At 37.5% G+C, this 15,180-nt stretch overlaps 1 protein-coding gene across 2 annotated transcripts in view; it reads left to right on the top strand.

Moving 5' to 3' along the window:
- The window catches only part of LOC110382137 (bifunctional glutamate/proline--tRNA ligase), a 33,945-nt gene extending 19,987 nt beyond the window's left edge, over positions 1-13,958 (top strand). Inside the window, exons 14-31 of one of the 2 annotated variants that reach the window (XM_064039940.1) lie at positions 2,851-3,060; positions 3,370-3,564; positions 3,980-4,180; positions 4,596-4,802; positions 5,300-5,467; positions 5,865-5,957; positions 6,265-6,378; positions 6,753-6,914; positions 7,533-7,650; positions 7,957-8,105; positions 8,601-8,801; positions 9,260-9,377; positions 9,726-9,865; positions 10,174-10,300; positions 10,643-10,884; positions 12,768-12,928; positions 13,267-13,410; positions 13,734-13,958. In XM_064039940.1, the coding sequence (XP_063896010.1) occupies positions 2,851-3,060; positions 3,370-3,564; positions 3,980-4,180; positions 4,596-4,802; positions 5,300-5,467; positions 5,865-5,957; positions 6,265-6,378; positions 6,753-6,914; positions 7,533-7,650; positions 7,957-8,105; positions 8,601-8,801; positions 9,260-9,377; positions 9,726-9,865; positions 10,174-10,300; positions 10,643-10,884; positions 12,768-12,928; positions 13,267-13,410; positions 13,734-13,899 (2,916 nt within the window). In that variant the 3' untranslated portion in view covers positions 13,900-13,958. The remainder of the gene's footprint in view (positions 1-2,850; positions 3,061-3,369; positions 3,565-3,979; positions 4,181-4,595; positions 4,803-5,299; positions 5,468-5,864; positions 5,958-6,264; positions 6,379-6,752; positions 6,915-7,532; positions 7,651-7,956; positions 8,106-8,600; positions 8,802-9,259; positions 9,378-9,725; positions 9,866-10,173; positions 10,301-10,642; positions 10,885-12,767; positions 12,929-13,266; positions 13,411-13,733) is intronic. The other variant, XM_064039941.1, reaches the window with a different exon arrangement.
- The last annotated feature ends 1,222 nt before the right edge of the window (positions 13,959-15,180 follow it).

Here is a 15,180-nt window from a genome sequence, read left to right as displayed (position 1 = left end):
ATTTTTACTGATTGAACAATATACACAGCACATTTTTAATTAACCTCTTTAAATTAGGTAGATATTGAATTATGTTAACGGTGCATTTTATTGAATGCCACTGAAATAATGAAATGCTTATGTAGGTAATGAGTAGGTATTGTTACAATCCCACTAATGTTGTAAATTACCTTCTTAGCTGTTTCGCGCGGTTTCACCCGCGTTCGGAGGAACCTAATTCTTGCAATTGGTTTATACCTATTCTGTTTTATAATTTTATTCTAATCTACATTTAAAAAAACACCCCATTGAGAACTGCCTTTTTCGAAGTCGGTTAACGGTTGTTTAGGAAAATAGTAAGTAGGTAAGTATCTACCTAGTTGGATTAGATTGCACAATTCAGCCTGAACAATATAATGAAATCGGATATTCACCTAAATCTTCAGAAGGGGGTCAATTACACACTACAATAATCTTGGCGAGACTTTTTTTCACAAATGGGTTCATATTCTTGTTTAAACAAGAAAAAAATAAGGTTTTTGCTTGAGCACTGATTTTGAACACAAATAAAAAATACGTCAACCTTCTCCTAACGTGTTCTAAAACAAACTGAAACTGAATAAGTTTTTTTTGTCCCTACCCTCTCCCCGCCTCTTTTTGCACAAAGGAATTTATTTATGGCCCGTTTTCAATTGTTTTAAGGGTAGTTCGTGGCGACTTCTATGTAAATGATTACCAGATGTGTTTTATATTGTTAGTCGTGTTATGCTTTAAAGATTGGCATTTTTAGACTGTTTAGAAGTAAGGAAAAAGTATTATTTTCTTACCTATTGTATTTTAATTACTTTTAACGTCTGTTTTTAATTGGCTGGTACGATTAGCGGTATTCTATACCTACAAGAAAGTTGGATAGCTACACACTTCCGAAGTAAGATAGGTTATATTTTATCCCGGTACGGCAGTAGTTCCCACGGGACCGCGGGAAAACTGCGTGTTAGTATTCATATAAAAGTTTTTGGTATACCTCAAATAAATAAGGGCCTGAAATACTTACTTACCTGTCTTCTAGATATTGCCCGCGACTTCGTCCGCATCCTGAACTAAAACGTGTTTTAAGCGTACCTAACCCACGTAAAAAAATCACTTTATGCTATGTGTTAATTGAAATGGCCTTAATTCAGAAAAATATACTTAACGTTGTAGGTAAAATGCATTTGTGCATTTCTGTTCAAAGTTCATCGACATGATTTCTCAATAATTTCATTGCAAACATTTTTGTGTTTTGTCATGTCATTTGATCGTCTTTTGTTGAGTTTTATTTTTAAATAAGCATCATATTCTGTAATCGTATGCCTACACAAATGAAAAGAGTATTTTTTCGTCGTGCGGGACAGGAATCAAACTTGCGACCTAAATCACAAATACCGCTTTGTCACTATTACCTACCTACAGCTTAAAAAAGAAGAAGTATTTTTGCTTGAAGATGTTACAGATGAATATTTTCTGTACCTACATAATTCAATAAATTGTGTCTAATAATCAGAATAAAATGAGATCAGTATTAAATAATACATATAACTTTAACTTATTTCTTATCAATATTACATAGCGTTAAAATCAACTTATGTAAAGCTGCGGAACACAACACTCAAGAGTTGATACATTCCCTTTTGCCACGCTAAAAGGCGTACAAAAAAAACGTAACGTACGAAACAACTCTTCCTCAAAACTTATTATACATTGCTGGTTACCATTCATATTCCTACACTTCTTTTGCAGTAAACGCGCAATGTAAAGCGAATAAGCGATTCAGTCGTGACGTCGCAATTTTTTAGAAAGTATGTCGACTCACGTTGTTCTTTTAAACCATCAGTATTAAGTTGGAGGTGCATATGTTGACCATATTTTTTATGTAGTCCTATTGTTTTTTTTTTTATTTATACTAAGACGAGTTACTGACCTATATCTTTGTTAAGTGTTGTGATTGGTTGGCTGTGTTCATTTGTTTATTAGAATTTAGGTCAAGTGTTGTATGTGTGACCACTTATGACTAACATACGGGGACTTTGAAATCATATGGCGATGGCTGTGGTGTTTTAATGTATGTGATTACTTCTATCTGAGGAATATAGGTAACATTTTTGACTTAGGCATTCTTTCTTCGGCTTGAAATTGTGCCTACAGTTTTTAATTACTTAAATAACTTTGTAAATTCCCATACGTGGCGCCGAAATTACTTCAGAAGAATATTTTGCAGAAGATAGTCTTTTCTTTTTTTGAAAAAGACTAACGGGGTCGGCCTAGTAACAGTTCGATATTTTTGAATGGGTGTGTAAAAGCAAATAATTCAACTGGAAACAATACTTTTTTATTGACTCACTGGTATTAGGAATCTCTTACATTGTCAGCTATAGCTTTGTTTAATTTATTTTACTGAACGTGGATTGAACCTGCACTCGTCGCAGTAATCACTTTGCTCATTCAACACAAAGTTGTAAATAAAATACGTTTCAACATGATTTAGGAACATGGTGTACTCCAGTAATAATATAAATTGTACTAATTTTATATTTATAAACCTTACTAATATTATGAATACGAAAGTACCTAACTTTGCTGTCCGGATTTCACGCCAAAACAACTGAACCGATTTAATTAGTACACAAATACCTAGTCTAGTTTTATCTGGCTGTGCCTAGTAATTACCTCGCGACGCGGAAACGTTTCACATCCCACACATACATTACTTAAAAGCCTTGTTTATTATTATTTTTAGCGGCCTCCCCATCTTGCTTCCACACTTCTCGACCTTTCAACCGAGTCCACCAGTCTCGAAGAGCTTTGTTATAACTATATTTTTTTTTGTTACAGCCCAAACCAGCACCAGCGTCGGCAGCCAAACAGCCAGCTGCTGCAGCACCAGCTGCTTCCAACGACGCAGCCTCACTGAATGATCAGATCACGAAGCAAGGAGATCTAGTGAGGTCGCTGAAGGCTGCTAAGGCTGACAAGGCTAAAGTCGATGAGGCGGTCAAGGCCTTGTTGGACCTGAAGGCCAAGTATAAGGCCGCTACGGGACAGGTAAATGGTTATTTTACTTAAATAAACGGATCAAGAGCACTTTTGTATGAACACTGAAGCCACTATTCAGGAATGATGAGACCTATGTCATATGAAAGCTTTCAAAGAGCTCTTTATGTCATTATTTTGCAGTCAAGTTCGATTGAGGTGCAAACATGGTACTTTAGACCATTTTAAATAATTATATTCTTTATATGGCAGGGCCGAGTAGGTCCCATAAGACGCAGCTAAAGCCGGTGGCGGAAGCTAGTAATTAAGTTTCTTCAGAATAATCTTCTTATTTTAACTTATATTCTCCTTCTATCCCAGGATTGGAAGCCAGGCGCGGCTCCGGCTCCTGCATCAGCCCCATCCGGTGACGCGGCTACCTTAGACCAGCAGATCATCAAGCAAGGAGATCTAGTCAGGTCTCTGAAGGCCGCTAAGGCTGAAAAGGCCAAAGTTGATGAGGCTGTTAAGGCCTTGTTGGACTTGAAGGCGAAATATAAGGCGGCTACTGGACAGGTTTGTAGCTATATAACTATTGCTAGATCATATGACTGCGAAAATTAATTTTATGCAACAGAGTAAAAAAAATAAAGTGAAGCTACTTGTATTTTGATTGATGAAAATTTGACGATTTATTTGTACTACACAGGTAAAACAGTACAAATTTTCTTGCTCACATGTCACTCAATGGCCCACGATGTGCTTCGAACTTTGATATAATAAAATAGACATAAAAAAAACTCAGAGTATTTTACAACATACACGCGAATTTACTTCCTCTATCCATCCACTATGGTCCCATTATTATTTCATTACTTCTATATGCTTGTGCACTATAATATGTCCTGCGCAGTTGGCTAATCTCTTTACATGAGAACAGTCGCCTTACCGATAATCGGCTAGGATGACATCATCATCATCATCATTTCAGGACTGGAAACCAGGAGCAGCTCCTGCCGCCAAGGCGGCTCCCAATCCTTCAGGAGACGCCTCCTCCATCAACGCGGAGATCACGAAGCAAGGAGATCTAGTGAGGTCGCTGAAGGCCGCGAAGGCTGACAAGGCTAAAGTTGATGAAGCGGTCAAGGCACTGTTGGACCTGAAGGCCAAGTATAAGGCCGCTACGGGACAGGTAGGATACTGTTTATTTTTGATTCATTATAGACCCGCAACTTGAGGGAACAACTTACCACGAACAGACAAAAAGTAGTCAACCTCTTTTCTCAGGGTCTACGCTGTCTTTGTACGGTAGACCGCACATCAGTGGTAACTGTCATGCACCTTAACTCAATAGTAATAAGTACGATTTTCCTATAAAACTGTTACCACTGACGTGAAGTTGACTGTACCATTTTCCAGTTCAATCCTTCGAAGAAATAGCATAATGCTATGTTACCTCTGAGTTCCTTCCTATCATTTTATGAAAATTGAAGACTTTGCTTATTGTTTCTCAGATTGTGTTGTCAAAATAAATATAGGATGGGTCTTCATTTTTTTTAAATTATTTCTACCTACATAAGATTAATTTTACCATCCACTGCACCCAGGACTGGAAACCAGGAGCATCTCCAGCGCCCGCCCCAGCACAATCACCAGCGGCTTCCAACGACGCAGCCTCCTTGAACGATCAGATCACGAAGCAAGGAGATCTAGTGAGGTCGCTGAAGGCCGCTAAGGCTGAGAAAGCTAAAGTCGACGAAGCGGTCAAGGCCTTGTTGGACCTGAAGGCCAAGTATAAGGCCGCTACAGGACAGGTAAATGAGTATTTGATTTAGATTAAGTTTAATTACGCAAAATAAAACTCAGTATCGATATTGAAACAGCATGAAAATAGTTTAACTTACCCTCCTTCCGGTGCATTTTTAAAATAATAATAATGGCGTACGGGCATACTATCGGTCAAGGTGGCTATTCTTTCTAAGGAGATTAACCAGCTGCGCAGAACATTATTATAGTGCAGAATTTTTTTCATCATTGTTTCTTTTCTCGAAAATATACGTATTATTTGTCAATTGCAATTTTTCAGCTATTGTTACTTTTACAGGTGATAAATCTTTTACCATATACCTTTATTGTTTTTGATTATGAGATTGCTTTTGGCAATAAGACCGCCTCTAGTACTCACGCATATTTGTTTGTTACGCCCTTGTCCATGTTTGTCCTATTGGTATTTGTATAATAGTATTATATCTACCTATATTATCATAGTTTTACACCTATTTACATTTTTTACGATCAATATTATTCACAGGACTGGAAGCCATTAACATCAGCTCCAACACCGGTGCCTGCGCAACAACAGTCGCAGACGGACGACAACAAGCAGATCGCCGTGTTGTTGACGCAGATCGCAGCGCAGGGGGATAAAGTGCGCAGAATTAAAGCAGAGAAGGCTGAGAAGAGTGTTGTTGATGTCGAGGTGAGTTGTTAAATATTAAGACAGGCAATTTTGGTTAACGACTGACACTTTTTTATCACATCCAAATCATTATAAGGAAATAATAAAAGAGGTTGATACTAATCTTATAGAAACATTTTGGTATAGAATATAGTCATAACATGAAAACCACATATTTATGGTAAAAAATTGAACAGTTGACCAACATTGTTGGTGAATAACGAGAATGTTGCCTGCGAGAACATGTCAACTGCCATTATTAACTCTGCAATATGCAGTGGTACCAGCAACTCAACGTTGATGCAATGTTTCGTTACAAAAGTAACATATAATTTTTGCATTGTAAAATCAGACATTTTGAAATACTGCAAACACAGAAGACTTTTTATATATTTTTCTATGATATCATTTCTTATAGGTGAAGAACCTGCTGAATCTCAAGGCTCAGTACAAGGCCATTACTGGTACTGATTGGACGCCCAGCGCAGCACCTGTTAAAGTCGAATCAAAGGTAATTAAAGTATAACACTTACAAACTTAGAATACGCATATACAGCAAATTCTAATTGTTTCTACTTTTTAACTTGTATCACAAAACAAATGCTTAGTTTCTTCCGCCAGCGAAATCCCTTCACCCGCATTCTTTGATAACTATTTCGAATTTACCTCGGATAAAAAGTAGGCTATATATAGACTTTTTCCAAATCCACCTGTAATATCTAGCTAATAGCTTTATAATATGTATTAGTAAACATTTACATAAACATTTACATATATTATTTTCTTCATATGTATTTAACTAAATCATTGTTCTCCAGGAGTCAAAACCCGCAGCAATGAATGGAGCTAGCGCTAAGGCGACGGAGCTCGGCGCTCAGATCACCAAGCAGGGGGAATTAGTTAGAGAGCTCAAAGGAAAGAAGGCTGACAAGGTATGTTATTTCACATTATACGTACCTACTAGTTATTTGTTTATAACATTAAAACGAATAATAATCAACTTTTAAAATGCTGGATAATTTACAAAAAAAAAAATGTTTTCCCCTAGACCCATGACTTCTCCATTCAACACTTCATATCTCTGTCTCTGAATATTATTGAGCAACAGATTTATTAGAATTTATGAAAAAAAAAATAGTAAAATATATAAATTTGATCGCGTTGTTTTCTGATTATTTCCTCACTTACCCATACATACTTCATAAAGGAATAAAAAAAAACTACAATGATGTATGTAGTAAAAAGTACGGGTATTATAGAATTCATTAAAATTTACTTAAAAAATCTTACATTTCTCCATCTCCAGGCTACAGTAGACGCAGAAGTAAAGAAGCTTCTAGAACTGAAAGCAGCGTACCAAGCGGAGACGGGTACCGCGTTCGCGCCGCCCGTACAACCCCGCGATCCCAAACCTAAAGAGAAGAAGGACAAACCTAAAGAGGCGAAGAAAGAGGTTAAGAAAGAACAGGTAATATGAGTTTGATGTAACAATTATTGTTTTTTATTTATTTTATTTATTTATTTATAATACTTTTTGCACAAACAGTACAATGGCGGACTTAACGTCTTAGGCGTTTTCTCCCAGTCTACCTTTGGGTGGTGGGGAAATAGCAGAATGTTATTGATTTATTTGTTATAAAGTAAAAAACATAGACATACATAAATAGTTGATTTAAGTTGATTACAACAACTGCTAAGTAGAAAAAAAGGCCATACCTAAATACTTGATTATTACACATATCAGAGCTAACCGACTACAAATCGGACTAGGAATCTATCTATGGTAGATTCTATATGGTAACATAAGTAAAAAAGGAATAATTCAATTCAGTAATAAACTGTCCTGATTACAAGTTCAAATACAATTGCCGGAGTTGTCGAAGGCGTTGTGTCGGATTCCTTTCAGGTCCTGAGGTCCCGACAAGATACACGCTACATAATGAAATAAATAAAATAAAACACATAACGATGTTGTTGATTTTTTTTTTTAAAGGCCAAATTATGGGGAATTTGCAGCAAACAATAAAAATAAAGAAACTGCATTTCTATAAACTTAAAAAATAATACCAAATCCATTTCTGTTCAGTCTCCGAAGCCAGCGAAAGAGGAATCGTCATCAGGCGTGAAGAAGGTGACCCGCCTGGGACTGGAAGCGAGCAAGGACACCGACCTGCCCGAGTGGTACTCACAAGTCATTACTAAATGTAAGTACCAATATACTTTAATTTAGTAAAGCAAGTGAGTTTTACTTGCGTGTGTACCTAAATATATAAGAAATTTATGTTATTGATAGCAGCTCAAAAACCCGTCAATAAGAGCTAAATTAGCGATTTTGCCACTAATGTGTAAGCGTTCTTATTGGTGTTAGAAAAAAGAGCCTAAGAGCATTTACAAAAGATACTGAATATGTATTGACTTTCTAAGTAGGTACTTGCTTTTGTAATATATCCTAGTTGAAAATTCTATCTATTATGTTAGTCGGCTAATTCCATATTGTTTTTAATTTACAGCGGAGATGATCGACTACTACGACATATCCGGATGCTATATCCTACGTCCATGGTCGTACAGCATCTGGGACTGCATCCGCAACTTCCTCAGCGCCGAGTTCAGGAAACTGGGCGTTAAAGACGGATACTTCCCTATATTTGTGTCTAAGGTATGTTTGTTTGTATTTTAAGAGGCAAAGTCGAGCGTATAGAGCGAGTGTTATGAGTATAGAAGTTAACATGTACTCGTTAAAGAATAAAGTTTGAATTCTTAACTGTTGTTTTTGGAGACACTCGTAGATCGACGCCGATAAGTCAAAGTCAAAGTCAAAAGTCAAATAATTTATTTCATTTAGGCTTTCACAAGCACTTATGAACGTCACTATACTACACGATACTAACCTCAATCGTGTCCAGACTACTCAAAAGAAGGTGGACTGTCAATTGAACATCTTTGATAGTCGTCAGGGTCGTCCTTTGGGTAGTCAGATGTCAGAATCCTTGACAGCCAATCTTGCCAAGGGGTTTCAGGTTGCCTGGGTAACTGAGTTGAGGAGGTCAGATAGGTAGTTGCAATTTAATGGTACTCAGCTCCATCTGGGTATAGAAGCTAACTCAACATAATTGAGAAAAGGCTTGGCATATAATTAAATTGTCTTCCCCAGGCGGCTTTGGAACGCGAAAAGGACCACATAGCGGACTTCGCCCCGGAAGTAGCGTGGGTGACACACTCGGGCTCGTCGGAGCTGGCCGAGCACATCGCCATCCGCCCCACCTCCGAGACCGTCATGTACCCCGCCTACGCCAAGTGGATCCAGAGCCACCGCGACCTGCCCTACAAGCTCAACCAGTGGAATAACGTTGTTGTAAGTATATCTGTACCACCACAAAGCACTAAGTGGGATATTAAATGCCATGCTTGAAGATGGGCAGCAGCATCTTCGAAGCTACAAATATCCCAATATGCATGCCCAGCTTGTTAGTATAGTCTAATTTTCAAGATCGATCCAGCTTGGGACACGAAATGCTGTCCAGCAGTGAACGCATTTCGGCTGGAAGTAATAATAATACATATCTTTTTTTGCTGGACAAAGGCCTCCCTATTTCGTCTCCACACGTCTCGATCCTTCGATTGTTCCACCAATCGCAATGGTAGGCGTCCAGGTCATTCCGCCATCTTTACCGGGGCCTTTCCTTATAATAATAATTGTAACCGTTAAATTCAAATATTTATCGACAAACGTTTAGTGAAAATGTAATAATGTTTATATAGCAAAAAAAAACTTATATTGACAATTCAATATTCAATGTGTTTGTGTCACAGAGATGGGAGTTCAAGCAGCCGCAGCCGTTCCTGCGCACTCGCGAGTTCCTCTGGCAGGAGGGACACACCGCCTTCCGACTGCAGGAGGAGGCCGCCGAAGAAGTGCTGCAGATATTAGGTAAGTAATACTATCTTTACTAATATTATAAACGTTAAAGTAACTTTGTTTGACTTTCATGCCGCAACTACTGAACCGATTTACTGAAAGGTACGCAGATTGTAAAACTAAACAACTTTTTATCCGGACAAAACAGTTTTATGCATGTGACATACAACCAACATTGACATACAACCAGATCATTGGATCTGTATTATATTATAATTATACTAAAGAGTTTTTTGATCCCAGGATGGACTCTTGGACCGATATATATTATTGTTTTTTTTTTGTTAGATAGCCTACTTATCGAGGAATGCTTAGAAAAGGTGTCTGAAGTTAGTTTATTAATATGCTGTCTATCTTCAGATCTATACGCCCGAGTATACGAAGATCTGCTCGCTATCCCGGTGATCCGTGGCCGCAAGACTGAGAAGGAGAAATTCGCGGGCGGCGACTACACCACCACTGTCGAGGCCTACATACCGGCCAGCGGGAGGGCTATACAGGTACCCATTTTGTTTTATTTATTAAACTTTTTTTACTGGTGTACTGAGAAATAGTATTAAAATTTATAAAAAATAGAAGAAATTTAATAGTAGAAGTTAAAAGTTTACTACTACAAAAGGTTTGGATATGAAGGGGTCATAAACTCTCTCTGGCCTTTAGATAAGTTCAAAAGAAATGAGGTTTTTGGTTTCTATTTGTTTTATGTTTGTTACGCGATTTTTCGAAAACGCTTGGCTGATTAGTTCATTGTTAAGGAACGAGTAGTAGGAAGTTTAAGTTACCGGAATTAATAGAAATGTGTTACCAGGGTGCCACCAGCCACCACTTGGGCCAGAACTTCTCGAAGATGTTCGAGATCGTGTACGACGACCCCGACACGCAGGAGAAGGCGTACGTCTACCAGAACTCATGGGGTATCACCACTAGAACTATCGGTAAGTACATATGTTTTATGTTATTTTGTAATAGCCACGCACTATTAAATATATCTTGACTCATTGGGTGATTCAAGCGTGGCTTTCAACGAATAAAACTGTTGCAAAAATACTCCATTTCGATATTTCACGATTCGTTATTCTATTGTCTCTACTCAAGCAAAACAACTAACTCTATTTACTTTCGTCTTTCATAATATTTATTTTTAGCATATTGGATTTTATTTACTTTTTAGTGCCTTAAGAATAGCAGATTTGTTGTAAATTAAACATTAGAAATTATAATTAGGTATTTCTAATTTTAACGTTAGCAGCAATTATAAAAAAATCCAAATTTCCCAGGTGTAATGGTCCTAGTCCACGGTGACGACAAAGGCCTGGTCCTTCCTCCAAGAGTAGCAGAGATCCAAGCCATAGTAGTACCTTGCGGCATCACCGCCTCAAGCTCCACAGAAGAGAGGAACAAGCTCATGGACTCTTGCAAGGAGCTGGTGAAAGACCTGGTGGCAGCCGGACTGAGGGCTGAAGGAGATTATAGGGATAACTACTCTCCCGGGTGGAAGTTTAACCATTGGGAACTTAAGGTTTGTTGAAATGTTAAAGTTTTAAGCCTGTATAAAATATGTAACTTATTTTGATATGAATTTCGGACTCTGCTGTCTGCTGTGTTGTGGGGGTCTGCTGTCCAGTCCAATTCCCCTTCAGTTGTTCTTAAAATAACTGTTTAACCTGATAATCGTTACTTTTAAACAGTTGTTTTAAGAAAACTCATAGCTATGGTGTTGGCGAACTTAGGACTAAAATACAACAAATCAGTGCTATGATTTATAATATTACATTAACATTATGTTAAAATACTTTTTCCTTCTCCGATAAACATACCATATAATATGTAATCACAAATGTCTTATCTATAATATAAAAAGGCATGTATTTAACGCGGCGACTAAGTAAAACGAATATAGGTTTTAATAAATAATAGAGTGGGTACCATTTATAATAGGTTGGCAGCTAAAAAGGAGTATCATAATAAGTCAAAGGTAGCATATTAATATATCAGTTATGAGGTCCGTTTTAATTTAAACTAGCATCAAGTTTTTCTTTTGGCAACTGAATTAATATCTAAGCGAAAACTTAATGATGACAAGAAAATAGAAAATGGGCATTCATAAATAATACAAATCAGGTTCTATTTAAAATTGTTTGGATGAAGAATAAATTTAAACTAGCTCATATTATAAATATATTGTGCGATTTTTAATAGCTTTAAATAAAGTCTAAAATGGCATGCAGAAAAAATATTTTGCGGCTGTTATTTTCAAAATTATAGATGAATAGCATGGAAGTAAGCATGCAACATGCAGCAAGCATGACTTCTGTCACGGCTCCGGCGCTGCAGAGCTCCGGCGGTCCCATGCGAGCTTATAGTCGCAGATGGTTTTCACGCTCACCACCGCAGCTTCGGCTTGCTGGCCGGCCGCCGGCCTCAGCCGCGGCGGCGAGCGTTAAAACTATCTGCGCCTCAGCTCGTAGGCCGCCTCGCCCCTCCGCGCCTACACGGTTTTGAATTGCACTCTAGGGGTAGGGCAGATAAGACTACGTGGAGTCGGTTTTGCAGCGATTCGTTTTCGTCACTAACTTAAATTTTTAATACAATGTATTTTTAATTGAAGGTTATAAATGGCAATATGCTAAATAAAATGAATCCAAATTAAATTCTACCAGCTTCATAGTGCGCCAAGTGAGATAATACCACCGCACCTTCCGCCGTTGTCATGAAATTATGATACACAATATTAATAATTAACTCTTATTCCTTTTTATTGTACTCCTTTTAATATTTAGAGCTATCCACAAAGCGAAGCCTGAAACTGGGTTTTTAGTCGGCACGAAATAGTTGGTAACATATTATCTTTGCCACCCAAATAACATTATTAGTCGCCAAGTCATTATAAATAGCTCCTCACCTAATATTTCAATTGACTGGTATAGTTTATTTGCTACCCAAACGCAGCTGCTAGTTTTTAGTTTTTATAACACCCTTAATTTTGAACCTAAAATATTATAATAGTCGCGAAAATATTTAATCGCTGGCAAGTTATTTTATTTGTTGCCAACATTTGTCGACTTTTAAGTTATTAGTCACCAGGAATATAATAAGCCATATAAAAATGAATCGCAAAATGTGTTGGTAAGCGCATAACTCAACAACGTTGGACCAATTTGGCTAATTCTTTTTTTGTTGTGTTTGTTATTGTCAGGAGAAGGTTCTTATGAAAAAAAAATAGGGTAAAGTAGAGAAGTCAGTTGACGGGAGCGAAGCCGCGGGCAAAAGCTAGTTCTAAATAATATTATGTTTTACAACAGGGAGTACCAGTTCTATCTTTAATAAACATTCCAATACTTGCTGAAATAAAATGTAATCATAAATAACTTACTATAACTAATATTACATCCGTTCTAACAGGGAGTACCAATCCGCGTAGAACTCGGTCCCAAAGACATGTCTCGCGGCGAGGTGGTGGCGGTGCGGCGCCTCACGGGCGACAAGACCACGCTCAAACGCGCTGACGCCGGCAAACTGCTGCTTGACATGCTCGAGAAAACTCATCAGGAGATGTTGGCTAGGTAAGTTTTTTTAGAAGTTAGAACTATGTTGAGGACGTCAGACAGGCTGTAGCTGCATCTAAGGCCCACATTACGTCAATCAGGAGAGGGGTTTTAAAATAACTAATAGGATTTCTCTGTTCAGGGATGCTACTGAGTTATGCATATAGTTAAGCATATAAGATGTTTGAACAGCAAAATTCTTTTGGTTGTTTTAGTGTTGTGTGTGTAGTCTGGGTCTAAAAGATTGTAAGCTTGAGTTGATTTCTATCTGCCGTATTTTTATAACAATGGATAAGAAGAAAAATTTTGTTGTTTGTCTGCATTTATCAACTGCAACAAATATAATATTATTTTAGAGCGACCAAAGAGCGCGACGGTAGACTGTCAATGGTTGACAAATGGGAAGACTTCACGGATGCTTTGGAGCGCAAGCATATCCTACTGGCACCTTTCTGCGGAGAAATCCCTTGCGAAGATAACATCAAGAACGACAGTGCTAGGTAAGTAATTTTTGTCATCCATTCAGAATTGTAGGAATTTTCAGAGTACTTTACATAATACTTAGATAGCTTTTTGGTTTAGATTCAAAAGAACATTTTATATTTCAATTTCATGTGAAAGCAGATAGTACATGTCTAATAATTGGTAACTCATTTTTATTAGAAGAAAACTATAACACACTAACAGCAATGGTGCCTCACATCCTACAAAACGTTGGTTAGAACATCCTAGTAAGAAAGTGTTCATGTGTGTGTCAAACACATTAACACTTTCTTATTAAAAATAAAAATGTGATGTCATTGCAATTAATTCTTTTGTGCAGGACTGATGATGACCCAACAACTGAGGTAAAGGCCCCAGCAATGGGTGCCAAGTCCCTCTGTGTGCCATTCCAGCAGCCCCGCGCCCTCACTGCAAGTGACAAGTGCATCCACCCGGCTTGCACCAACAAACCCAAGTCCATCACACTCTTCGGAAGGAGTTACTAATAAGTTTCAATTAAACAAGCGCAACTTTTATACAAAAATATATAATTTATTATTATCTATGTGTTTGTTTTATTTCAATTTCTCTTTTTTTTTTGGTTGGTTGGGTTACATTCATATAATTTTCTTGTCAAAAAAATTTGGTAATTACCATTTATTGTCAAAATCATCATCAAATAATATGAAGATATGCATTGAAATACACAAGATACTGAGTAGAACAAGTAAGTCAGGATTAATAGCACACGCCATGTTGCTGTTTAGACTAGCAGAATAGACTTGTTTCCACGTTCTCTTAGGTGCTCAATTAAACCGTCATTGCTCAGCAATCACAACTTTGGGCGCGGAAAACTTATGAAGGCTGTCTTCCAACACTTGTATCCTCCTCTTTTTAGCATTCAATAACTGCACAAACTTTCCATAGAGGCTGGTCTCCAAAGAGGTTTTGATATCTACAAATTTTTCCAATTCAGTTTTGCATTTATGTAGATCTGTCACGATCGCTTCATTCTTTCCATGTAGACGGTCGATTGTACTCCTTAGTTCTTTGTTTTCTTCCAATAAGAAGTCTAGTAGTACGTCTTTAGATTCTGGGCTTGGGTCCTGATGAATAGGAACAGAACCATGAACGAGAACCGCTAGACCATGCATAGAGTCTTGAAACCTCTTTTTCCAAGTAAAAGTAGCGGAATTGCTATCCTCATGACTAACAGTAAAATCGTATGTAAAGTCACTCGGAATGGACCCCTTCAGACACTTCTTCACTCGTTTATTATATTGTTCTTCTGTTTCTTCAAAGCGTTCTCTATATTTTTTGGCAAATTCGTTAGAAAATCTTCCCGACCAAGTCACATCGCCGTCAAATATCTTTATGTGGAACAAATCATTTTGGTTCTGCTTCCAAAGAACTTTTACATACAGAGTTTTTCCTTTAATATCGAATTTTGTGATTGATGTAGTTTTGAATGCATTGTGATCCATTTTTTATTTAAAAAAATGGAACACAATTCCTGAAATTGTTTGCCGATTTTGTTTACAGTTTATTGACATTTGACAATGGCTCTTCTTGACAGATGACAAAAAAACAATTGTCACCACAAAATGTTGGTGTTACCACTTGAAGTTTTATTTCAGGCAGAATGCCTGGAATGTTGTTACAGATTTACAAATATCTAGGCGTGTTGTGCCCTTTGAGGCAGGCGAAGGTGAAAGACCTTCTTAACGTATGCCAAAAAAGTACTAAGCATAATGTTATATAATGTTAAGTCCTCATACACCAACATC

This window comes from Helicoverpa armigera, chromosome 20, assembly GCF_030705265.1.
Source record: "Helicoverpa armigera isolate CAAS_96S chromosome 20, ASM3070526v1, whole genome shotgun sequence".
NCBI classification, from domain to species: domain Eukaryota; kingdom Metazoa; phylum Arthropoda; class Insecta; order Lepidoptera; family Noctuidae; genus Helicoverpa; species Helicoverpa armigera.
This window is presented reverse-complemented; position numbering and strand designations above follow the sequence as displayed.